Source organism: Schistocerca gregaria, chromosome 9 (assembly GCF_023897955.1).
Source record: "Schistocerca gregaria isolate iqSchGreg1 chromosome 9, iqSchGreg1.2, whole genome shotgun sequence".
NCBI lineage: Eukaryota > Metazoa > Arthropoda > Insecta > Orthoptera > Acrididae > Schistocerca > Schistocerca gregaria.
Genome location: NC_064928.1, coordinates 32,249,823 through 32,276,888, shown reverse-complemented (window position 1 = coordinate 32,276,888; position 27,066 = coordinate 32,249,823). Strand labels below are relative to the sequence as shown.

The 27,066-nt window shown below is 45.1% G+C and overlaps 1 protein-coding gene across 1 annotated transcript in view; it reads right to left on the bottom strand.

The window, feature by feature from the left end:
• The window catches only part of LOC126291591 (UTP--glucose-1-phosphate uridylyltransferase-like), an 84,404-nt gene that overhangs the window by 43,711 nt on the left and 13,627 nt on the right, over positions 1-27,066 (bottom strand). Inside the window, exons 2-5 of the mRNA XM_049985128.1 lie at positions 10,726-10,962; positions 10,185-10,367; positions 4,063-4,268; positions 3,904-3,979 (exon numbers count right to left, since the gene is read on the bottom strand). Of these exons, the coding sequence (XP_049841085.1) occupies positions 3,904-3,979; positions 4,063-4,268; positions 10,185-10,367; positions 10,726-10,962 (702 nt within the window). The remainder of the gene's footprint in view (positions 1-3,903; positions 3,980-4,062; positions 4,269-10,184; positions 10,368-10,725; positions 10,963-27,066) is intronic.

Here is a 27,066-nt window from a genome sequence, read left to right as displayed (position 1 = left end):
CTGAAATGTAACGTCCACTGTTCAAAGCGCCGTCAATGCGAACAAGAGGTGACCGAGACGTGTAACCAATGGCACCCCATACCATCACGCCAGCTGATACGCCATCATGGCGATGACGAATACACGCTTCCAATGTACGTTCACCGTGATAGCGCCAAACACGGATGCGACCATCATGATGCTGTAAACGGAACCTGGATTCTTCCGAAAAAATGAAGTTTTGCCATTCGTGCACCTAGGTTTGTCGTTGAATACACCATCGCAGGCGCTCCTGTCTGTGATGTAGCGTCAAGGGTAACCGCAGCCACGGTCTCCAAGCTGATAGTCTATGCTGCTGCGAACGTTGTCGAACTGTTTGTGCAGATGGTGGTTGTCTTGCAAACGACCCCATCTGTTGAATCATGGTTCGAGACGTGGCTGCACGATCCGTTACAGCCATGCGGATAAGATGCCTATCATCTCGACTGCTAGTGATACGAGGCTATTGGGATCCAGCACGGCGTTCCATATTACCCTAGTGAAACCACTGATTCGATATTCTGCTAACAGTCATTGGAACTCGACCAACGTGGGCAGCAATATCTCGATACAATAAACCGCAATCGCGATAGGCTGCAATCCGACATTTATCAAAGTCGGAAACGTGATGGTACGCATTTCTCCTCCTTTCACGACGCATGACAGCAACGTTTCACCAGGCAACGCCGGTCAACTGCTGTTTGTGTCTGAGAAATCGGTTGGAAACTTTCCTCATGTTAGCACGTTGTAGGTGGCAACCTTATGTGAATGCTCTGAAAAGCATATCACAGTATCTTCTTCTTGTCGGTTAAATTTCGCGTCTGTAGCACGTCATCTTCGTGGAGAAGCAATCTTAATGGCCAGTAGCGTAAATAAGGTGGTATGTATAAGGTTATTAGTTATATGTTTAGTTGCCCTGAAGAGGACTGCTACAAACATGTTTTAAGAACGAAAACATGTCCCAAGACATAGCCCAAACAGGCTGCAACATATTTGCTATCCGCGTTATTACCATTTATCACAAACCTCGAGTTTCACGTCACAAACTAGCCAGTACAGACATATAACGTTATCATGTGCGTGTGTCGCATTAATACAGTCGAGTAGCGCACAAGATTATGTCCATTAGTAGTCGTCTCTATGACGCTCTTAGCAATTCACAATGACGAAATGTAATAACTGACAGAAGTATATAAAATGAATTCGCAGTTGTGAATACGAACTACCGCCAGCTGTATAAGGGACGGAAGACACTGAAAAATAGTGTGCGTGTCCGAAGGCACAATTCACCCTCCTTCTTATCATAGGCACCGCAGTGGTGTATTTATCTGGCGATAACAGGTGGCGACGCACTAAAACGCCCTGCCGTGTGTATGAGTGACACAGTGTGTGTGCGAGTGCACGCTGTGACGCAGGAGGAGGTGCGCGCCTGGCCGTGAGTCGTGCACGGGTGGCCGAGGCGGTCAAGGCGGCTGCCCGCACAAGGCGACAAAGCGGGCTTCCAGCTCCGGTCGGGCACAAACTTTCACTGTCGTGTTTCCCTTATACAGCTGTGGTTGCTTCTATTCGCAACTGAGGAAGCATTTTACGTATTTCCTTTGGATACACATGCCTTGGAAGCGTAAATACTTGGTTTACAGAAACAATTGGATGTATTGGTTACGTGGGGATCAAGAAGGGTAGCAGAAGGAAAGGAAAGAGTGAAGACAGCAATAAAAAGAATTATTACGTCTCGACTCCGGATGAAGTGAGACCGTCCGCGTGTTTGTAATCGCCTGCCCCACTAGAAGATTTTGCAGCTTGTTACTGTGAAGTAATAAAGAACGTGTTGCTGGAATTCAACAATAGCCCACTTCAGGCGTGCACTAAGCGTTGTACAAGCCAAACTGGCATACAACAGAAAATTTAACGTTTGTGCTGCATCATAAAAACACGCCACAGAAAGCTGCGTGTATCAACTCCACGGCATTGGTAATGTTGCCAACAGACTCAGCTGCCAACGTTCACAATCCTTGCGGGACGGTGCGAATATCCAGAACGCTAACACATCAGAGACTTCGTGGTCTGTCCCAAGAACTCGGCACACCCAAATCCTCTGTACACAGAATTTTAACGGCTGACTTGCGTACATATATCCCTAAAAATTGAGATTTCCCAACAAATATTTCCGCAAGAAATTCATTTTGATGTCAGTGGCTTTATCAATAAACAGAACTGCCGTATTTGGGCCGCAGAAGAGCTAGAAATCATCGACAGAAGGCCCCTCCACGAGCAAAGTGTTACAATGTGGTGTGCGATAATGTCGTTTCGTGCGTTGGGCCCGTTTGTTTTTGAAAATAAAGAAGACACGACTGCTAGTGCCCATGTTCAAAAGATGTTTCCTGGTCGGGTCATTCTCATGCCGAGATAGTCGAATCTGTCGATCCCTAATTTTTTTCTTTTGGGTTTCCCTAAAGTGTCTACAGTGATAAATCGCCGGCACCCGCTATCCTCGAAGACAGCACTAGCATGGTACCCGGCGAACTTTCATAAGAACTGCACTCTGCCAGCCATTTAAATGTGATTTTGAGAGTATCCATGTACATGTATAACTGTTGCTGTACTAAGGATTCGTTACTTTCAAAACCTGAGTAGTGGACATAAGCATGATTTTGTCCTTCATAAATAAACTCATGAATGGGTGTTGTACTGTGTTGTGAATAGCTGTGGACAAAGCGGTTGTAACATGATTATTAAACGAATTATCTGTTGAAACTTTCCTGGGAGGTTATAACTGTGTGCGGAGTGGATGCGAAGGTGGGACCTTTGCCTTTCGCGGGCAAGTGCTGTACCAGAAGCTACCGAACCACGAGAGACGATTCGATCCCACAGCTTTACGTGGAGAATACGACGGTCGTTCAGTAAGCGATGCAACACATTTTTCGTCGGCCAGTTTCGCCCGGAAGAATGAGGAATTTGTTACGGGACGTCGTGGAATACTCCTGTCTCAGCCTCTACGTTTTCATGAAGCTCCGACAGATGGCGGCGCTATGCGTAGCCATCAAAACGGCGCCTGCAGCAGAGGTGCGTTCCTAACAGAGAGCCGCCACTGCGTATCTTTTTGCGGAAAACCAGAGCATCGCAGATATTCATACCGCTTGCCGTGTGTCTACGGAGACCTGGCAGCGAACAAAAGCACGGTGAGTCGTACGGCGAGTCGTGTGTCATCATCACAACGAGGTCGCACACAGCTGTGACTCCTGCAGTGTTGGAACGTGCGGACGCCATCATTTGAGGTGATGGGCAGACCACAGGCACCTGGCCCTTCAATTGCCCGTCTCTGTTCGCAGTTCTGCGCTTCCGAGAGAAGCACCAAAATCTTGATTGGACTTTTCTTCCTCATCCACCCTACAGCCCGGATCTCGCACGTCCCGGCTATATTAACGATGCACTCCGCGGCAAGCAGTACCTGCTGTGATGGGGAGGTACTGACGCAGCAAGATGCTGGCTCCGACGTCGACCAGTGGAGTGTTACTATGTGGGAATAAAGGCTCGTCGAGTAAGGTTGAGTAAGGTCGTCGCTTTGAACGGAGACTATGTTGAAAAATACGGTTTTGCGGCCTAAAAGAGCGGGGCTGTATTGGAATCCCGAATGAAACCAACCTTCTTTCGGAAAAAAAGTCTTGTACTACTTACTGAGCGCCGCTCCTATATGTCGTGAGTTGCGCAGCTCAAATAGCAGAGAACTTGCCGACTAGTCCTATCTTCGCGTCCCAAACAGAGTTTTATTCCTCCATAAAAGTCTGAGATCAGCACACAGTCAGCTGTAGTGTGAAAATTCACTGTGCGATTTATGTGTTGTTGAAATGCTTAAATTATATTTTGGACAGACACAGAGCACGGTACCTGGTCGATGAATTTCCGCAGGAGACCAGAACTCTGGAAGCTTTCGTAGAAATCTCCGTGACCGGGCGGATACCACCTGCAACGGAGGAAACGGAGTTAGATAGCGGGCAGCAACTGGTCCCACACGGCGAGCGGGTAGCGGCGAGTGGCGGAGCTTACGCTTCGATGTCGGCGTCCACGTCGCACGTCTTGGCGATGGGCAGCAGCGACTCGCGGTTGACGCGCGGGTAGCAGCTCTGGTTGAACGTGTGGATCTCGACCTGCAGGCCCCGGTACTTGCGGATCACCTTCTGCGTGTCCTCGTCCGTGTTGAACGAATCCATCAGCACCAGCGGCACGTTCGCCTTGTACCTCTTGTTGAGGTGCTGCGAAGACAAGAGGCCACTCACAGCTCGTGCCCAGCGAACTAAAAAACAGCGTCAGTATACAAACGATGTAAAACATTGGCCAGGTGGGAGTAGAACTCGCGCACTGTGGGTTTCGTAAAATCTTAATTATTTATGCAGGCAGATTTTTTTTCACGTTGTACAAACTCTAGGGGTTGATAGATGACAGGATACGGAACACCAGAAGTCTAATGAACTTATGTCCGGAAACGCATGGTTTCCATGCTACAGACCATTTATTCAATCATAGTTTGTTACAGAGGCCGTTGTCTAATACGCCCTGAACTATGCAGCCGCAGTTACAGTGTGTGCTGAAAATGGTGTCCATGAGCCTCGATGCATACGTATACGCACGGGTTGAGATCCGGTGAGCGGGCAGGCCACGCAACTGGACCTCCTCATACGATTCATGGACCAGGAAAGACACGGCTGAGATGCGTCCGGGCCTTAAAGGCGAAGTGGGCTGGGCTGGTGCACCGTCATGTAGTAGCCTCATCACCATTCGAATCATCAACGACACTTCTTCCAGCAGGAGAGGAAAAGTCGCCCGCAAGAAACAGGTTCCAAAATACTGCCGCTAATTACCCGGCCCACACATTCCGGCTGCACCGATGCTGATGATTCACCACACCGTGGGGGTTCTGCATGGTATCCCACAGACGACTCTTACCGATGTTAATGGTACCACTCCGAGTAAACTTGGTCTCGTCTGTGAGTAAGATGCAAGTCACAAATCCCGGAATCGTGGTTGTCTGGTGAAGAAACCAGTGACAAAACTGCTCCCATTGTGGAAAGTCTGTCGCTAGTAAGCCGTAAGAGATACGGGCAGTAACCATTGCCTTCGAGAATGCTTCAAACGGTTCGTCTGGCTTACCCTGTACTGGCGGGCCAACTGGCTGGTACTGACACTGCAGCCACCTTCCACGGTGTTAATCACATTTTCCTCAAAGTCTGCTGTCTGAACACTTCGGATGCGTCCATCATGATTTCCTGCTTCCTGAAACGACCCTGTCTCAGACAAACGGCGAAACACTGTTGCAAACAGTGAATGCTGCGGCCGCTGTCGGCGGGGATTGGTCTCCTGATCCAACCTTGCTGCCCACTGCCATTTGCCTTTCCGTAAGCAAACACTATTTCGGCAAGCTCTCGATTCGAATATGGGACCATTGTGTACAACGCTGTATCACATCCACTACAAGGTGAGTCAGCACGAGAAGTGAATCGGACACAACGTTACCAATTTGTATGGCAGGAGAGGGCGCCACGGCATGATGTGTGAGGAACAGTACCACCCTCTACGAGGAAACCACGCGTAACTGTGGCCGCATGGTACAGCGCATATTAGACCGCAGTTTCTGTAACAACGTATGATTCAATAGATGGTCTTCAGCATGGAAACCATGCATTTCCGGACACAAGTTCATTACACCTCACATCGATCAATCCCTAGAGTTTGTACAAATGGTTCAAATGGCTCTGAGCACTATGGGACTCAACGTCTGAGGTCACCAGTCCCGTAGAACTTAGAACTACATAAATCTAAGGACATAACACACATCCATGCCCGAGGCAGGATTCGAACCTGCGACCGTAGCAGTCGCGCGGTTCCGGACTGAAGCGCCTAGAACCGAGAATTTGTACACGGTGGAAAAATATCACCCAGTATTTCATCCATCCCGGCAGCCGAGACTCTCGACGATTTTTACCTGTTATCGACTCTCATAACGCCAAGAGATCGATCCCGGCAATCCCTCGACTTCCGACAATGTATTGATTTTAAATTTGAAGTCGGATAACAAATGAAGAAAGAAATATTTTTTCGTGCGATATAATTACACAATAACAATTATCTGATTTTTTTATTGTACTTGTACTGCGAAGCCTTGCTTCTTGCCAAATTTCATAATTGTAGGCCACTGGAAGTACCCTACAAGTTTTGATGAGTGAGTGACATAAACAGCTGTATCCTTTCACTACAGTGGTTTAGAAGCTTACATTTATTACACGGCCAATGGACTATAGACTTAAGTATGTTACATAAATTTATGAATATCATGTCAAAAATGGCTCTGAGCACTATGCGACTTAACATCTTAGGTCATCAGTCCCCTATAACTTAGAGCTACTTAAATCTAAGTAACCTAAGGATATCATACACATCCATGCCCGGGGGAGGATTGGAACATGCGACCGTAGAGGTCGCGCAATTCCAGACTGAAGCGCCTAGAACCGCTCGGCCACTGTGGCCGGCAATACCAACTGTTCGACCAATCAGTACGACCGTTGAAAGCACACGGATTATTACGTAGAGTTAATGACAGACTCGGCTCGCAATCAACGGGAAAAGTTATCATAATTTTGTAGAGAATGTTCTACCTAATCAGTTGACACATGTCGCTTTAGTTGTGTGTCAAAACGTGTACTTCATGCACGATGGTGCAACTCATTTCCGTGTTAATATCCGTCGGCTTCTAATTAACAGATTCGGTGACAGATGGATAGGTACAGATGGATCGATTGTCTGGCCTCCACCGGACCTAAGCCCACTGGACTCTTATTTGTGTGGGCATCTGAAAGCTATTGTGTAAGGAATCGCAGTGAAGATGGTCAGAGGCTCCGTTCCCATACTGTGGAAGGCTACGAAATCGTATGCAATACTCTAGGGATACATCAGCGCATCCGAGATTCGCGACAACGGTGGGTTGATGCAGGAATCAATGCCCACGGGGGGCGTACTGAACATCTCCTGTGGGATAGAGTTGCTGTGGCGTGCTGGTGCGTTCTGTTCATGTGTGATTCTAGTGATTAATGACTTGGAGACCAATGAATTGTAACGTCGAATCAAAGCGTTTCAAACCCATGTTGATGTAACATAATTTCTTCGTATACGTGTGAGGAATGTGTGTTTGTACATTTTTGTTACACCTTGTATGACTCTTTGGTAATGTTATGTTGTTGCTATATTCCCACTTTTACGGTATCCTGTAACTCTTTATTCCACCTGTTTTGTGTTTTAGCGTGATGACTCTGCCATAGTCCAAGTCGCCATCTGCAGTAAATTACTGATTTTGTGACTGACTCCTTCCTGTTCTTCCTACAGTTTGAACATTCAACGGTCGCTGAGCACACAGGCATTCAAACTCAGTTAAAATAAAGTAATATGTAGAGTGTATTCAGAATGTTTTAGAGTGGGGACAGTTTGCAAACAGGGATACTTCGTTACTCGGTATTGGTTAGGGGAACCTAAAAAGACAGTCATCGATTCGAAAAGGTGTAAATGCAACTTGTTAGCGTATACCGATGATATTGTCGTTGAATTGGAGGAGGAAGACAAAATGATAAGAAAAATGAACTGCTAATAGAGGGGACACAGGGAGTGGGTCAGAGAATGGACCAAGATAAGACAGAATGTGTGTTTGTGACAAGAAACAATGGCGAGGAAGTGAAGGAATTACTGGCGACTCAAGGTACGAAATTTAAGAAGACCAGGCACTTCAAGTCGTAAGCAAGAACTACCGATGAGAAAACGATACCCAGGAGTCCTGTGTCGAACGGTACTGCTAACAGGGTATCTGCAGCGCAGCTTCTTCTACTCAAACACTGATGCGGTAAGTTCTCCAAGAGCACGAAAGGCAGTGAGGAACGATGCGAACATAGTGAGTCACTACACACTATTTGTTTTGACTTCATGCAAAACTTGCCACTGCCAGAACTGCCTGTACAGCATGTATTTTATGTTTGGCAAGTACGCATAGATGTATTGTTTTCCGTAACACGAACAACAATGAGTGTGTAAGACATGTATATCATGAAGGAACTGAGAGGAAAGGAGAAAATGAAGTGTTCTAATTCCTACTATAATGTAAGAGAATATGTACCAGAAAATGTCAGAAAGCTATGTTTGTTTTCCGTGTGATTCGTTGGGCAAAATAAGAATTACTATGTAACTCGAATGTGTGCATCTTCTGCGGACGATAAACATTTTGGCGGGATGGAAAGTTTTTTCTTAGTCCTAGACATTGGCGTAATGTAACTTTTGCAAAGGAACATTTTTTCTTAGTACTAGACATTCGTGTAATGTATATGACAGGAAACGGGTAACCAGAAGAGCTGATAGCATGTGTATGGTGAAATAATACACTATGTGATCAAAGATATTCCCGACAACTGGCTGAAAATCACTTGCGAGTTCCTGGCGCTCTCCATCGGTAATGCTGGAATTCAATATGATGTCGGCCCACCCTTAGCCTTGATGACAGCTTCCACTCTCGCAGGCATACGTTCAGTTGCTGGAAAGTTTCTTGGGGAATGGCAGCCCAGCCCAGTGTTGCACTGAAGAGAGGTATCGATGTCGGTCGGTGAGGTCTGGCACGAAGTCGGCGTTCCGAAACATCCCAAAGCTGTTCTGTAGGATTAAGGTCAGGACTCTGTGCAGGCTAGTCCATTACACGGATGTTACTGTCATGTAACCACTCCGTTACTGGCCGTGCATTATGAACAGGTGCTCGATCGTGTTGAAAGATGCAATCGCCATCCCCGAATTGCTCTTCAAGAGTGGGAAGCAAGAAGCTGCTTAAAACATCAGTGTAGGTCTGTGCTGTGATAGTGCTACGCAAAACAACAAGGGCTGAAAGCCCCCTCCATGAAAAACACGACCACGCCATAACACCACCGCCTCCAAATTTTACTGTTGGCACTACACACGCTAGGAGGTGGCCTGGCAGTAGGTGGCAGCACAATGCACCTAATATGAAAAACATATTTTTGGTTGTGTCCGGACTGTTTTGATCACATAGTGTATTATGAAATGATTGCAAGCGCTTTCAAAACTTGTAAGTTGACCATAAAGCTAATAGAAACTGAAGATACGTAAAATTTCTCTCGGCGATAGCCAACATGCTATAGGAACGGGCAGACATGTTCCAAAACACCAGAAGGTCTGCTTTCATACATGTTGCTTTATGCATTCTGAACATAGCAAATTACATTTAGGAGTTGTGGCTTCTGGATGCGTAGGAAGATTGCTGAGTACATTCGATCTTGTATTTCAGGAAGTGTCCGTTGGTCCTCATTCTAAAAAGACTCACACTGGACCAGTGGCTACTTGCAGGAACAAAATGCACGAAGTTCAACACTTACCTGATTATATTCCGCACGAATTTAGGTGTTACTCTCATGATTTGACAAAATGGCCTACACGTAACACTGCTGCTGCTCAGGAATATCAATCAAACTATTTTTTATGTACTTTGATTAGCGTTACAATACTGTCAAAATGTATGAGTACATGAAAACATTTTAAAACAGTACTAAAAAGATAACTATCTGTACGAATTACTTCCTTAGCAAAAGAAGCTTATTCCAAGATTTCGGATTTTTTCTTCAAAGTGATTGCAAAACTTAACAACTGAGTAATCGCAAAATATCGATTTCATTCCGTTCTTTAACCACTTTTACATTCCATATACTTACACAATCAATCACAGAAGCTTTTCCTTAGTTATTGAAAACTTAAGATTTTGGTGTGAGGTCCTTCTGAAAATGACTGTATCAGTGGTGTGACCTATATTAATGTATGGCGCTGAAACAGGAAGCTAAGCAAGAAAGAAGATGAAGTACAGAATTCTGATCTTCGAAACCAAGGTGTTAAGAAAAGTCTTTGGATCAGTGACAGAGAATGGAATTTCGAGAAGGAAAAACACAGAAATCCAGACGCCGTGATAAAGGGCAGAGCAACTGAGTGGATGGGATTGTACTGAGAAGGGACGAAAGGACGGTGAAGGCTACCACAAGTGAGTAGACCTCTCAGGTGACAGAATACGACGATGAATGGATGGAGTGAAGAGAGACGCGGAGACCCTGGGAGCCCACGAGAACACAGAGTCTGCGGCTCACCTCTATCTGCTGGACGGTGAGGTCCAGGAAGGTGAGGTCGTTGCGGACGGCGATGACGGACTTGGGCCCCCTGCAGCCCATGGAGGTGCCCAGGCCTCCGTTCAGCTTCACCACCACCAGCTTGCCCAGCATCTCGTGGATGACGTCAGCAGACGGCTGCGACAGCGTGCTGTAGTCCCGTACCTGCAAAGTGAGACATTTTATTGGCATCAGGGAACTCCGACAGCTAGTATCCTGCCAACTGAGAGGTAAATAGACATGGATCGGGCGTTGGGACAGGCGAGGAATATTGGCTGCGCCCTTTTGAGAGGAACTGTTTCAGCGCGATGTTGCCAGTTGGTGCTCGTTTTGGGATCTTCAGCTTAGAGCCAGGTTGCACAGAGGTAATTCTTCCACTATCGATAAACTTAGATTTAACTGTAAAGTTCCTACTAAGATCCAGGCAAATGGCAAATTGTCTGAAGGAGATGGGGTGAGGGGGGCGTGGTTTATAATACGTTACTTGTGGGGAGATTGTCGGGAGAGGTCGAGGAGTACTTACAGCGTCCTGCGGCAGCTTTTGGATCTTCTCCCAGTCTATGGAGGGTCCGTCCTCGCTGAGGAAACGCTCGAACAGTTTCTCGAAGCCATCGAACTGCTTGCGGAAGCTGGAGCGCCGCGCCTCTGGAGCCGTTTCCAGCAGCCTCTCCAGCTCGCTCTGGAAGTGGACTAGCGCGTCCTTCTTGGTCATCTCCTTGAACTCCTGGGAGCCCGAAGGCACCCTCTGGTGGCCGCGAACCTGCCCCAACAAAAAGAAAAGTAAACATCACAACATTTGCATTCGTATCGGTACGGGTACCGGGTCTCAGTAACCAGCTCAGATCTCTCTTGAGTGTGACTAATTATACTTTGAATTGGCCTGTTACTTGCGTGCACAGGTATACGGTGGTTCAAAAAGAAAGAACAGATTTCAGTTATTTATTACAGACAAACTATAAAAGACGGAAACACACTGCGCATGTTACTGGCTAGAGGCAGGTTCAAAGACACTATACCATAGATTCAACTTGAGCACCGCGCATTACTCGAGAAATTTAAACGAGACTCCATCTCATTCCACATCAGAATCAACAGGTCCCTGTTTGTAATATCTGAAGAAATACGAGTACTTCAAGCCAAGACATTATGTAAATATTTATTTTGAATTGATCGATTTCAGAAATACATTGCTGTCATCTTCGTATCTGCAAGCTATGCATAAGAATGGTGTTGTCAGACTAAAATAAATTACACATATAGACTGAGGCGAAAAAAGGGAAGGGTTAAGTCCTGATATCATGTCGGACATCCACAGCAGCAACTCGACGGAGCACGCGCTCAGCAGGTCGCCTGAAGTCCTCTGTAGAGGTACTGAGCCATGCTGCTTCTGTGACAATCCACAGTTGCAAAAGTGTTGACATGGCGCATCGGTCTTTTGGAACACGAAGCCCACGAATGACTACAAATGGCCTCCAGTTAGCCGAACATAACCATTGTCAGTCAGTGAGCATATCAATTGGACCGGCAGACCCAGTCCATTCCATGTGAGCGCAGTCCGGTCCAGTCGATAGGCTCACGAGTCCAGGGGAGGCGCTGCAGGCAAAGTCGTCTGTCAGGGCAAAAGACACTCCAATCGGTCGTCTGCTGCCATAGCCGACTAACGCCAAATTTCGCCACACTGTCCTAACAGTTTCGTTCGTCGTACGTCCCACATTGATTTCTGCAGTTATTTCACACAGTGTTGCTTGTCTGTTAGCACTGACAACTCTACGCAGACGGCGATGCTCTCGGTCGCCAAGTACAAGTCATCGTCTACTGTGTTGCCCGTGGTGAGAGGTAATGCCCGAAGGTGGTATTCCTGGCACACTATTGACACTGTGAGTCTCGGAATATGAGATTCACTAAAGCCTTGTCTGTTAATTGTCATCGTGCGGCCATAATCGCGTCGGAAACCTTCTCACATGAATGACTTGAATACAAATGACAGCTTCCGCAATGCCTTTTACACCTTGTGTACTTACTGTAGCCGGGAGAGGATTTAATCACAGATCCGAAGATGGCAATAGAGAATTGCTGAAAACTGTAACGTCTACGAATCTTGGCAGTTGAAAATCTATTCAGCGTCCATAATACTACAGATCGCCTCCACACTGACGATGAGCCTGTGGTATCTTTCCACTTCGTATCCCCACAAATTCTCACACTCACACGTACGTACGAATAGGACGAATGCGATTGTGACTCACTGATAGTGTAGTCATGAAATGCTACGTATTGTTTTACAAGGAAGACATTGTAAAGTTTCCATCTCGGCTATTGCTTATACGTATTTACTTTAGTGAAACTCGGACAATTGGCCATTTTCAGACTTACAGGCCTTTTTCATGTGCTCTTGATGCCAAAATGTGATAATACTAGCTGATTACTTAAGAGTGTTCTCAGAACACTTTTACTCGCTGTTAAATAATCGTATAACATTACATGTTGGCACCAAAGGTATACGAAAATGGCCTGGAAGCCGGAAACTGACAGTCGTGCGAGTGTCAATTAAGCAAATGCATGTAAGCAACAGCCGAGGTGGAGACATTGCAGCTTCTTTCAACTAATACAGGGTGGACATTAGTAAAACCGACAAGCTGCAGGGAGGCATAGCTGATTAGAAATGCACGAAAAAAGGTCCTGGGAGCATGAGTCCGGAAATGCGTCGCCGCCACGGTAGATGGGTCTGACGAATGAAAGTTCCTCTGCCGACGTGGCGTGTGGTCCTTGTGAAGCAAAACAAGTACCCCCGCAGACACTAACCACATTACACAACATTTCAAGCCCCTTGTGAGAGTTTTTATGGTAATGGGTCCTTTCAGAAAGACGAATGAGCAGGGACTGTGCGTACACCAGATTTGGAGGACGGGTTCTGCAGGATGTTGAAGACGAACCCTGGTATAAGTTCCAGACAAGTGCGGCGCCGACACGGCCTAAGCCAAAGTACGATCATGTGTATCCCGCACGACAAACGCTGCTACCTCTATCACATGCAACGAGTGCGAGGATTATCAGCAGCGGATTCGCCTCTACAACAAGGATGTTGTAGATGGTTTTTGCTCCAGAGCATCATAATTATGATGTTTCTGTCGTCATTCCTCTTTACCGAACTGGCATCACCAATCTACATAATCGTGAGCTGTGGGCTACAGACAATCCTCCTTGATGGTTGAGGCATCTCATCAGCATCGGGTCAGCAACTGTCTGGATTTTTACCTCTGGGGCATTTAAAAAGTGTTGTGCGGACCCTTCAACAGCGTATTCACTACACCTGAGAGTCCGGAAGCGTCCGAAAGAGTGCGGCAGTCCACGAAGCGACGTGTGCACGCGTGCACTGCACCCCACGGAGACAGCTTTGAACTTCTGTTGTGACGTTGGTGCTGTGCAGCCCCGTACTGTGTTCCGAGACGATTAGTTGTCGTTGCACGTGCACCGTCCATTTCCGGACGCGTGCTCGTAGGACTTTTTCTCCTCTATTTACAGTCAGGAATCCGTCCCTACAGTTTGGCTGTTTTATTCCTGTTCACCCTGCACGAGGCTGTGTTTCCCTACGCGACCGCAATCTTCAGTGAGGATGCACAGTATCGTTCGACCTCCGGCGAGAATTTAAAATTAGCCAGCATAGAGGACGCGGACGGCCACTGCTCGCAGGTGGCGCTTAGATAATAACTCTATTTTTCCCTGTAATTTCGTCAATGGAGACGTATTTGTGTACGTTTTATAAGCCTTGCTTAAGGTGGAGGTTCGCCTTTATACATCGGCTGCAATCTTGGTGTCCACCTGGGAGTGGAGTGCTAATAAATTTGTTGTTAAACCACGTAAATATAAGATCTAGAGATACTGCTCACATAAAGTGAAGATATTTAGTATGATGCAATGCTTTCTTTACCCTTTCTTAAACTAATGACACTGTTACTTTACGTGTTGTTTCTAATGGCGTCAAGTTTTAATTAGTTAGTCTTATTTTCATTTTTTGCAGAAATGTACAGTAAAATACCCAGTGAGCATGAGGCTTCGTGGATACGTTGATTGGCTGTAAGGACAATGTGCCAATGAAGAAAATGAGTTAAAAACTTCGTACAGAACCATAACAAATATTATCTATTTAGGAACGGAACTCCTGACTGACGCCTATCTACGGGAAGACAGAACCAGGTTTGTAGCATTTATACATTTAGAAAACGCGTTTGACGACGTCAACTGAAGCATACTCTTATGAAATCTGAAGTTATCAGCTATACAGGATGCAGGGAGCGAAAGGTTATCTTCAAGTGGTACAGAAACCGAACTTAGAGCCATTAACAGTCGAACTGCTCGAAAAGGAAGCAGTAATTGAGAAGGGAGCGAGACGCGGTTGTAGTTTGCACCCCTTGTTATCAATCTGTACACGAAACAGGTAGTAAAGGAAACAAAGAACAAAGAACAAAATTGGGAATGGAAAGTTCAGGAAGAAGAAATAAAAATTTTGAGATTTGCCGAAGACGTTGAAATCCTGCCAAAGACAGCAAAGGACTTGGAACATCAGATGACTTTTATGGACAGTGTCTAGAAAAGAGTTTGTATGATGAACACAACAAAAAGTAAATCAAGGGTAATAGAGTGTAGGCAACACTAAGGGAATTGGCCACGAAACGAGGTGTTGATATTAGTACATCCACTACACTATTTTTGCAGCAAAATAATAGACGATCGCCGAAGTGTTGAGAAAATAAACATACCAACTGATGCGCAAAAAAAACTCTCTCCGAAAAGAATCATGTTTTAAAACAAGTATAAATTTTAGCGTTGAGAAGTACTTTCTGAAAGTATTTGACTGCAGTATTTACAAGTGAAGAGTCGGCAATAAACAGTACAGAGAATAAAAAGGAAACAACAAAAGCTTAATCAGGGGAATGCTACAGAATAACTTTTGAAGATCAGATCATTTCATACATGTACGAGGAGGGGTCAGTGTCTGTTGAAAAAGTGCGGAATTTGTTGTGAGAGATCGTGGAATTTTCGCGCTTCGCCTCTAATAGTTTCATGAAGTTCCGATAGATGGTAGCGCTAGACGTAGCCTTCAAATTGGCGTCTGTAACGCAGTTGCGTTCCAACCACAGAGATGTCATTGAGATTATTTTGGCGAAAAACCAGCGTATCGCACCAATTCGTGACCGCTTACTACTGAGATCTGGTAGTGAACAAAAGCACGATCAGTCGTTGGGCGAGGCGTCTGTCACTGTCGCAAGCTTGCACAAACCAGTTACATTTCCCGTGTGCCGATCGGTCGCACGTCGGACAAAAAAATGGTTCAAATGGCTCTGAGCACTATGGGACTTAACATCTATAGTCATCAGTTCTCTAGAACTTAGAACTACTTAAACCTAACTAACCTAAGGACAGCACACAACACCCAGCCATCACGAGGCAGAGGAAATACCTGACCCCGCCGGGAATCGAACCCGGGAACCCGGTTGTGGGAAGCGAGAACGCTACCGCACGACACGTCGGACACAGCTGTGTCTTCTGGAACGTATGGACACTCTCATTGGAGGTGAGCGGCTGATCGCAGTCAGACAGGGGTACTCAGAGGTGTGTGCCCGCTGGGTTCTTCACCCAACAGAAAAACATCAAGAACAACGAAGAACCGTCTGTGCGGAAGTGCTTCCGCGTTACCAGACTAATACCGTGAAAAGTTTTTGTCGACGAAGCATGGATCCATCGCTTCGAAACGGAAAGGGAAAAAGTGGCGCCACACCACCTCCCGTGCGAAGAAAAAGTTCAAACCCGCATCTTTAGCCGGTAAAGTCCTGGCGACGTCCTTCTGGGACTCTGAAGGGGGTACTCTGCTTGATATCCTCCCCGACGCTGCAACGACCAACACTTAAGTGTGTTGGGCTGCCCTCAGGTAATTGAAGAAACGACTTCGGCGCGTTCGGAGCAAACGAACTTCTCCTTGTCCGTGACAAAAAAAAAAAAGGACCGATCGGCCACTCTGGGCTGCTATCCGTGACAAATGGAGGCCTCACACAACTCTGCGCACCCGAAGGAGTTAACAGAGCTTCAGTGCACTGTTCTTCCTCACCCGCCCTACAGCCCGGATTTCGCAAAGTCCGACTTCCATCTGTTTGAACCCAATGAAGGACGCACTAAGCGAGAAGCAGTTCGTGGATGATTTGGGGGGTGGTGGGGGGTGGTCATTGACGCAGCGAGACGTTGGCCCCGACGTCGACCAGTGGAGTGATACCACGTGGGCGAGCATACAGGGCCTCCCAGTAATGTGGCGTAAGGCCGCCGCACTGAGCGGAGACTGTGTTCAAGAATAGGGCTTTGTGGCCAAAACAGTGGGGAATAAAGTGCTATACTGGTATCGTGAACAGAATAAAACCAACCTGCTCTCAGAAACAAATTTATTGCGTTACTTTTCGGCTGCAGTGGAAGTGGAAGTCAAACGTGAATAATAAACAGTACGGACAGAGTACAGAAACTTTTGAAAAGCTGCATGACAAATGTATATTGAACATAAGATGGATGGCTAGGATAACCATAGAAGAGGTCGTGAACCGTGTCGCATACATCTTTAGCATTAACTGACTAAAAGAAGCGGGAGGTAGGTATGACAGATCCTGAGATTCGTGGAACAGCTTTTTGCTAGTGTACGGAAGAGTTAAGGGTAAGAATTGTACAGGAATGGCGTGATTCGAGGTTCGACTACAGTAAGCAGCTCCAAATGGACATAAGTTAAAGTATTTATGCAGAAGTGAAGAGGCTTGCACATGTTATTTGAATGTGGAGAGCTGCTTAAAACCAATCTTGTGAATTAGAACACAGATGATAATCACATACAACTAACAGTTGCATTCTTTGCAGTTAAAGAAACTCTAGAACACAACAGAGTGCAGAAGTTACTATGCTGCTCAGAGAATCTGAAAAAAAGTATATGTGGAGGTTCAATATTTAAGAATGGGGAAACACTTCCGGGAAAGACTTAAATCACGTTGAGCCGTGCTAAAATAAAATTGTTGTTTGAAGAGCGCGCCGCAGCGCATTGTGTGAAGCAGTCGCCCTCCATTTATGGCTGTGCCGCCGCTGTGGCAATCGCAGCGTTGGTGTCTCCCTCTGGTGGGAAAGCGGAAAGGTTGCCCGTTTACTTGCATAAAAGGGGCGCTATCAGCTCGGGAGGGAATCGCCATCGGCTTGTCGTGTGTGTGCCATCGTGTTTGTGGGTAGTGTTCTCCGCCGTCACGCTCCTACGTTCAAGTCGTCAGTGGTTGTGCGCCGTGCCGACAGTTTTTAGTGTGTTTTTCGTCGAGTGTGAACGGCTTCGTGTTTTTTGTTTTCTGTGCCTACTGTTTCTTGCCCGCCACTTTGTTCAGTCTTTTCTGTGTCTTCTTTATATTTTTCATTGTCAAACCTGTGGCTGAAGAGCAGCGTAGGATGCTGCTGCCAGCCCACCTTTTGAAAGGTGTTAAAATAACAATAAAGGGAAAAAACCCTCGGCAGGGGGGCTGTCGGAATGAGGCCAGGTCACTCTCGCGTCACCAGTTGCTGGTCTGTCTCTCGTTCGCATTTGTGCTGCAGTTAGTGTCTGTCTGTCTTGGAGTGCGAGTATGTCTGTCGTTTGGATCAAACTTTAAACCAGAAAATGAGAGTCTTGCCACTCCGCCAGTAACAGAACTCAGCTAGTGGTCGCCCGGTCGGGGCTGAGTTCCTGCATCTGAGTCTGCGCGTTAGGCCGCCAGTCTGCTCTAGTTGCTCGGACAACGGTCATTGGCGGTTGGGTCGGTCGGTTGGTCGGTCGCGCGCTGAGACACGAGATGACGTGTCCGCCTTGAGCGTCGGCGCATGTGAGGTCGCCACGTGAGTGCAGTGGGCCGCGCCGTATAGAGAGGGGTAGTGGTTTCGCGGTTCACACGAGAGCAACAGGAGCGAAACCACGACATCGGGCTGGCCGGTGCGAGCTGCGACGCCGTGCGACGGGAGATCGGCGCGCCTTCCTGCGTCCGTTGAAGCGGCTGGCAGCGGACGGTTCGGGAGAGCGTTTTGGGGGTGCAGCGCCAGGTCTTGGCCAGAATTCGCAGTTTATTAGAAGTTAAGTGATTGGAGATATGTCGTTTCATTTACTTGTTAAATTCTACTTGTTTTCTTGGTGAGGTCACCAGCCGTTTTGTTTTGCGGTTGTCCCACCTTTCTTCTCCGTTTGCCCACCCGCGGGAAGGTGGTTATTTGTGAATTGGGTGGTCCGTTTTTCCGTTGCGGAGTTGGGGAGGGTTAGAGAAACCTGCGGTTCGGGTTGTTCAGTAATCCCCCTGTCAATCTGTCATACGTCAATAGCTGCCTCTGTCATGTTTGCCGGATTCGGTGTTAACGAATTTATAGAATTAAGGCGTAAAGGACGAATTCCTGAAATATGTTTTTATCTTCCCTGTCATCTTGCGCGGCGGTTTATGTGTAATGTAGAGCATGTTGTACATTTTATGTAAGTCTGAATTTCGTGGGTTTTATTTAAATAATATAAAGTGGCCACCCTTCGAGCGTAAGAGTCCTTTTAAAAACAAATTGCACTTTCGGTTGCAAATAATTTCTTAGTCTGAGTGTTTGTACCAGTTCCATCACTCTTAACGAGGTGCATAGTTAATGTGTTTGCAAAAATTTTTAGTTTAAAGTAATCTGGTGTGTTGCAGATTTGCACCAGTGTAGTCTTTCAGAGGCTGTTGTGAGCGGTCGTGACTACGGCCGTGTTGAAAGGGAGCGGCAAGGTTCTCAGCCCGAAGGCTCATACTGTCAACATTGTTCTTTCTGCTTCTAAATAAAATTGTACCTTGAAATTTATACGGTGCTTTTCTGCTTATAAATTTTAAATCTGCTTTTGAAAAGGCTTTTATGAATAAAATTCCCGTTTGTTAAAAGTAATTTCATTTTCATCAGTTACTCCCCGGCAACTACTTCCACGTTCACCTAGTGTGATTAAATGTGTTAATGTTCTGGGTGAATCGCCAGTAAATAAAGTAAATTTTTTAAGAAAAGATTTTGAAAGTAAATTCACGGTTCACACGTAGGTAAGACGTTGCGAAGAACAATTACCTTTTGTTCCATAGATTCTGATCATCAGCAAACAAAACGTCCATGCCGTGTCCCTCGGCTTTCAAAAGGCGTTCCAGCGTATGGAATAGTGGACCAACTTTGAGAATGGGTTGAAAATTTCTTCGAACATAGCATTTCGTTCTTAACGGAGATGAAGTAGCTTGAGGCATACCCTAAACGAGTGTTACAGAGGCCTCGCTGTTGAAAATGTTCATGTGATATCCAAGTGATAACGTCCAAGTTTTGCGAGGCTTTTCGATGGATGATGCTGCTGCACATCAAGTAGCGGCAACGCTAGGAAACCGTAGACGGTGAGACCCATTACTGTACGATTACAGAACAGTCACTGGAACCACTCACAGAAATTAAATACCTTGTACTTTGCGTGCGGAGCGATTTCAAGTCGAACGACAACGTAAAACTAACTGCAGACGCCAGACAGAGTCACTGGGACCATTTTCAGGGAGTATACTGCGCCCACAAAGGAGGGGGCTTACAACACGTGAGTACTGCTCGTCCATCTGGCATCCGTTTAGGTAGGACTGAAAGAAGAAATGGAAAAGAACCCAAGAAGAGCAAATTCATTTAGTTAACGAGATGCGTCAGACGCTGCGGGAGAGACGTTCCGCATCACGACGTGGCTTGCTGTTAAGATTCCGAGAGCGTACGTACGTAGGATGAACGAATCCAACCTGCCTGGTCGCCAAAACACTGTCAAGATAAAATTAGAGAGATTCCGGCGCTGACAGACACTTACTAAGAATCGTTCTTCCCGCGTACCATTCGCGACTGGAACAAGAAAGAGTGGAAGCGAAGTGATACACAAAATACCCTCCGCCACACACCGTATATTTGTATATATTGTACGGTTTCAGGTTAGGAATGTAAAAGATCTCTTGTTAAATTACATGCTTTCCTCCATGTACGTTTGTTTTTAACTGGCCGTGGAGGTATGAGGTCGTGAACGCCTCCTTATCTGTACGATTACTGTTATCACATACTTCTCCGAGGGCGATAAGTTAGCCTCGTGTGTGTGTGTGTGTGTGTGTGTGTGTGTGTGTGTGTGTGTGTGTGTGTGTCTGTGTGTGTGTGTGTGTGTGTGTGTATGCGGGCGGGCGCGAGCGCTTACACCTGTTATGTCACGTGTTGCTTTCTCTGCTGTTGAAGCACATTCGGCAAGATTTTCGCATCGACTACCGATTGATTTGTAAGTCATCAGCGAGATATTTTTTGCATTTTCTCGATTTGAAATTTCTTGTTAAGAGTGTAAAATGCATTTTGAGCCAGAAAACTTTATCAGTGTAGTCTTAAAAAATAGTAGTATGTGGAGATTGTACGGTGTATCAGTGGTCACATGTGATGGCTCCTCGTCGAGAATCAAATTATTTCGGCTCTTCTCTGGAAGAAGCCTCGCCGCAGTGGTGAGACCGACGTCCAGCGCTGTCGGAGTCGCCTAGCACGCGGTTTGGTGACAGTCTGCAGCGCCACAGGAAGCAGACCGTAGTTCTGTTACGCAGAGATTTCCCGTAAGCGCAGATGTTGTAGCTCACGTGGCGGCCGCTACGGCTGTCTGGGCCACACCCCGTCACATAGAAACAGAACCCAATAAAATTAATTTCTTAGTTACAACTACAGATTCGGTATGCACACAGAATTGCGAGCTTTCCTGATGATAACCTCAGACCGGCCGGATCATTAGTTAAAAACTCACGAAGCTTAATCGATTTTTTTTTTCATTTAGATTAATTTTCCCCACCGATGGATTGTCTAGATGGAGGACCATCAAATGTAAGTGGCGAGGTAATCTGTTCGTTTTCCATTTAATTACCAAATATGCAACAACCAGTTTTGCGACAGGGAACCACATGGAGCCCACCATTCGTACGTTCTCCATTTGTTTCATACAGAAAATACACAAATTCCATTGCCAGCCTGTCTGTCTTGCTACCGGGAACTGTTTGTTGGCGGTGCGGCGTCTGGAGCTACCAACAGGACACCGAGCCTCTGCCCGTCCTGGTTCCGTTGCTGATCTCGGCATCGCAGGTACCTGCTAGGGCGGTGGCAGTTGCCATTTTGGGGACGCAGGCGTTGTCTACTACCGCTCCGGTAGCAGCACTGGATTAAGACCGTCCGGTTTCTCGTTAGAAAAATCGCGGCTATTACGGTGGTTGCTTTCCAGAGATCGCGCCGTTTTCACCGCGAGAATTAAGTGTGGCGACTCCACTGACCGGCACACAACCCTTATTATCTTGATTCGTTTCAGTTAAATATTCTTCGTCCTCTCTATGTACTGGACCTATTCTAGTTTAGGTTTCTGTTGTAGTTTCTGTGCTTTTTTGTCTCATTCCTTGTCCTGAAGCAAGACCGCGTTCCGCTAAGCTATCCAGAATAGTGGATGCTTTCTATAAAACGCTGCGACAGGCTGCCTCGCATTTGTGTGTCTTCCTGCAATGTGTGCGTATGTATAACGGACGTCGGCCCTAAGAGTCGCCAGCCGCAATCTCTCTAGTGTTTTGGAATCTACTTGCAGTGTTGTGTTTTTCCCACTGTGTAACTCGAGTCAGCCCAAACAAATACCGTTCATCACGTCTTCTATGCGAGGCCTAGTGTCGACTCAAGGAGTCGGTTTGACAGCCGGTGTGTCCGAGTGGTTCTAGGCGCTTCAGTCTGGAACCGCGCTACCACTGCAGTCTCTGGTTCGAATCCTGCCTCGGGCATGAATGTGTGTGATGTCCTTAGCTTAGTTAGGTTTAAGTAGTTCTAAGTTCTAGGGGATTGATGACCTCAGAAGTTGAGTCCCATAGCGCTCAGAGCCATCTGAACCCTTTTTTTTTTTTTTTTTAATAATCTACACTTCTTGAGGCGTACACTGTAGCATTGTTGTCTACCTGGGCCAAGTCCTCTATTTCACAAGGTGACAATGATGGACAAAGTTCTTGGACTAATTCCGCCAGAGGAATGTCATGTGCATCTTCACCATCACCTGTTACTGAAACGTGTCGCCTTCACTTTGAGATGGTGAAGAAGGATCTATAAATGCTGCATGTTTGAAGCAATTGGCAATCATCTTTTGAGTGACACTTTCCCATGCTTCCGATATTACTAAAATTGCATGAAGAACATTAAAAACTGTTTCTTTACCTCATTCCATTTTTTGTAACATCTTCATCACGTGAAGTCTGCTGAACTGCATTTTCGGAAATTTTACAACTCACTGATCCCTATGTTGTTGAACTTGAGTGTCGTATGGAGGTAAAACACAAGATTTACCCGCTGCAGATTCTCGACTACTGCATGAGCCGGGGAATTATCGACGAGGATAATGGTTTGTCTTTTATTCCAGCTGAGTATACCAGACCGGCAACCACTTTTCAGATATATCAGGTCATCCAGGATCTTGCATTGTTTTCACAAATGACAGGTACAGAGTGAAACGTTTTAATAAGCTAGATTTTCTCAATTTTCGATCAGAAAAAGCTTTTCTTCGCAAGATCGTGTCACAATTATTTGCAGTAGCCATAACTGTGATCCTTAGATATTTTTGCACCTAGTACCGTTCACCCTTAAATTTCTATGTTTTATCTGGAGTCATGTTGTAAAACAAGACAGTTCCATCTGCATTGAATGCATTATCTGGTTCGTAGCCCTCAGAGAAAACTGGCCACTTCTTAAGTCAGCAACTCGTCTGTCACACCGTCAGGTGTGCACCACAATTTTCCCGGTGATAATGTCGAGGTGAGGTCGGAAACGTATCCAAGATGAAGAACAACTGTAATTTCAGATTTTTAAACAGACGCGCAAATTCACTGACTTTCGCTTGAATAATAGGTCCATTGATCGTCACATTGTTTTATCTTTGCGGCATAAACCATGTAAGTAATACTTCAAGTCCTTTGTGCTCAGATGATCTTACCCGCTTGGTTTTTAACGAACTTTATTCGAAAAGAGGCTAAGCTTTCTCTCTGTACTTCCAAATTGTAGAAACCGTTGAGTAACAGACACTCACTGCGATGGTGCCCACTGATTCCTCGTTTTCTAATCACCCCGTTATGTGTGACTTTTTTTTTGAATATTACATCCTTCCTCTTTACTGTGACGTCTTTAAAGGCGATGCATTGAGTGCTTAACAGACAAACCGATTTGAAACGAAAGATCTACAGAAAACAGGAGTTTACATTGTTGTTAATAATCCCCAAATGCGTAAAAACAAAAATGAACATTGGATGCTATAACCGATGTATACTCCGAAACTAACAAAAAATACGTCGTTTTATACGATACTCGCAACAAGAGATGTGGTACTAAGAGATTTTTTCCAATATAGCGCTTACGTAGGATTTAGTCGGCATATATATATCAAATATTTTAATATGTTGTTCTACAAGTAAAACTAAAGTGAGATTTCATATGAACATAGGTCCGCAAATGTTTAGTTACGTAATTACTTCTAATAAAAGATTTTACCTGAAATTTAGCAACTTCGCTAATATGTAGCCATCGCAAAACCGTACGAGGTTAAAGTAAAGCTTGACTTTTGTTTATTTTGTGGTTTTTCGTCTGGTGAATATAATAAAACATGTGACAGACATTGTACGAGGTTAAAGTAAAGCATGACTTTTGTTTATTTTGTGGTTTTTCGTCTGGTGAATATAATAAAACATGTGACAGACATGTAGTTGCAGTAGTTTTCCAGTACATCCAGAAAGCAAAGATTCTTATGCAACTGAATTTGTTTACTTCCTATTAAGAATGTAGAAACGTATATGACATTGTTGGCAACCGTTAGTGAGTTGTTTCAGTCGTTTCCTAACCTTGAAACGAGTTATTTTCTGTATTGTTCTGTGAAAGAACAAAATAAAACAGTGTATTTAAGTGATACCACATGGTAACTGTAGTAGTTTGTAGATTATTTATGAAATAGGGATGCCTTTCAAATTTACGACAGAGGAATATGCCGATATGGTGTATATTTATGGCAAATGTGATAGTAATGCTACGGCCGGCTACAGCTAACGAATATCGCGTACGTTATCCAACTCGGAGGATTCCGAATGCACGAACCATTAGTGGAGTATTTAGAACGTTACGGGAGACGGGTTGTCTACCTAGCTTTCATAATCAGTACGGGTGCTCCATACGTGAAGAAGATGATGAGGATATTACGGATGCTGTTTAACGTAGCCCGGGTACGAGCACACGACGTATCTCTCAACGATTAGGCATTTTTCAATCTAAAGTATGGCGTGCACTGAAGTACAGTAACCTGTATCCCTACCACAAACAACCACATCCGAGTGATCCTTCCCTTCGCTTGGAGTTGTGCAGCTGGTTGAATACTAATCGGCAGTTACACAAATACATTTTATTTACTGACGAGGCATAATTTACTCGAGATGATATAAACAATTTACATAACGAGCCCGTGTGGTCTGAAGCAAACCCACATGCAATAGTCCAACACAATTCGCAGCAGCGATTTTGCACAAATGTGTGGTGTGGTGTAATCAACATACACTTTATTGAACCATTCATTTTCCCAGGACGTCTAACTGGCGAGACATACTTACAGTTCCTTCAAGAAGAAATGCCCCGCTTGCTCGAAGATGTTCCACTTGCTACGCGAATGCAACTGTATTTTCAATAAGACGGCGCACCTGCACATTTCACCAACACATTTAAATGAACATTTTCTCCAGAAATGGATTGGTCGTGGTGCTACACGTCTGTGGCCACCCAGATCGCCCGATTTAACACCAATGGATATTTGTGTGTGGGGATGGATGAAAGACATAGTTTATTAGGACAAAGTCAATGCACGTGAGGCACTAATTGCTCGGTTTATGAATGCAATAGACGAAATTAAGAACAACTTTGTCAAACTGAAACGAGCAACAAAATCTGTTCATACACATACAGCTAAATGCATTGAACTCGGAGTAGACATTTTGGAACATCTATTTTGGATGTATTGTGAAACTGTACGCACACTGGACAACGTCCTTAACAGAGTTTTGTTTTTTCCAGTTTAACATGAATTCACTTGTGCTATGGTATTCATAAAAGCAGATTATCTGACACTTTCATAAAGTTTCAGTTAATGTTATTATCATCAGTTTTCCAAAATTAAATTCTCTACAACTTCTGTTGAAAACTTTGTGCAGTTGACTGGAATTTAAAAGACAAATTGGGCCAAATAGTTAATAAATTAAAAATTTTACGAAATTACTTCTCGCTTCGCTGGATATTCTGGAAAACTGCTGCAGATACACGTCTGGGACGTGTTTTATTAGATTCACCAGACAAATAACAACAAAATAAATGGAAATTGTGCTTTACTTTAACCTCGAACAGTTTTGCGATGGCTTCATATTAGCGAAGTTACACAGGCAAAATCTTTTATTAGCTTTAACTCCGTAACTAAACATTTGCGGACCTCTGTTTATATGAATTTTTTTTTAGTTTTACTTGTACAATAACATATTAAAATACAAGCAAATCTACCTGATTACCATATATATAAAAATACGCAGTTGATATCCGTTTGACCTATGGTAGCGCTATCGCGCCATCTAGCGGGCCAACCATAGCGACATCTGGTTTCCCCCTTCAAGCTAGACGAGTTTCGTTCATTGTAGTTTTTTCGTTTGATGCTTATTTCGTGAGATATTTGGCCCGGTCACTATAAGTGGACCACCTAATTCACTATGGTATTCATGTATTTTAATATGTTTTGTACAAGTAAAACTAAAGAAAAAATTGCATATAAACAAACACACACACACACACACACACACACACACACACACACACACACACACACACATTGGCTGGGTGACAATCCGGTCTGCCGAGAGCTGTTGGCAAGTGGGGTGTGCTAAGCCCTTGTGAGGCAAATTGAGGATCTACTTGATTGAGAAGTAGCGGCTCCGGTCATGAAAACTGACATGCGGCCAGGAGAGCGGTGTGCAGACCACGTGCCCCTCCGTATCCACATCCAGTGACGCCTGTGAGCTTGTGATGACACGGCGGTCGGTCGGTACCGTTGAGACTTCAAGGCCTGTTAGGACTGAGTTTATGTGAACTCAAATTAAAATATTTTACTCGCTATCATTGTTTCCCTCTGTCCTTGTTTCTTTAAATTTCTCGCTTAGACGATGAGACACATGCCAAGTGAGCAACTCTCCATCATATTTAACAGCTGACTGCTACTACCTGTCTGACAGGAAGATTGATGATTTCTCCAGTTTTATTCATATCACTCATATTCTACTGATCATTAGATACAGTTCGACAGAAACTAAATCGGTGACTCAATACGGCAACTATCAGCACGTTTATGTCAGGAAATTCGTAACATTGTTCACTTACAACTTCCCAGGGAAGAACGTGACCTTGGACGCTCAGAAGCGCTTAGAATACATAAATCGCTCGTCCCTAAGGCAGTGCTATTTAGCCATACGCACGCAGAACGAAATGTTGTCTTTTAGCGCCATTCGATAGCGATATATTATTCCTGCGCTAACAATTGGAATGTAGATTGAAGGTCTGTGGTAAATAATGTTACACTCAAAGACTGCTGTGTGAAAAATCACAAGTTGCACGATCGTCATTTCATTCTCAAACTTCACTCTGTACTAAACAATCAACTTTCTGCACCGAAGTACAGCTCCAAGTTGCGCTACGAGTGGCAAAAGGCACGTTATGACACTGATACACCAAAAGAAAATACCATCGTTTGAAAATGTAATTAATGCGATGTTTG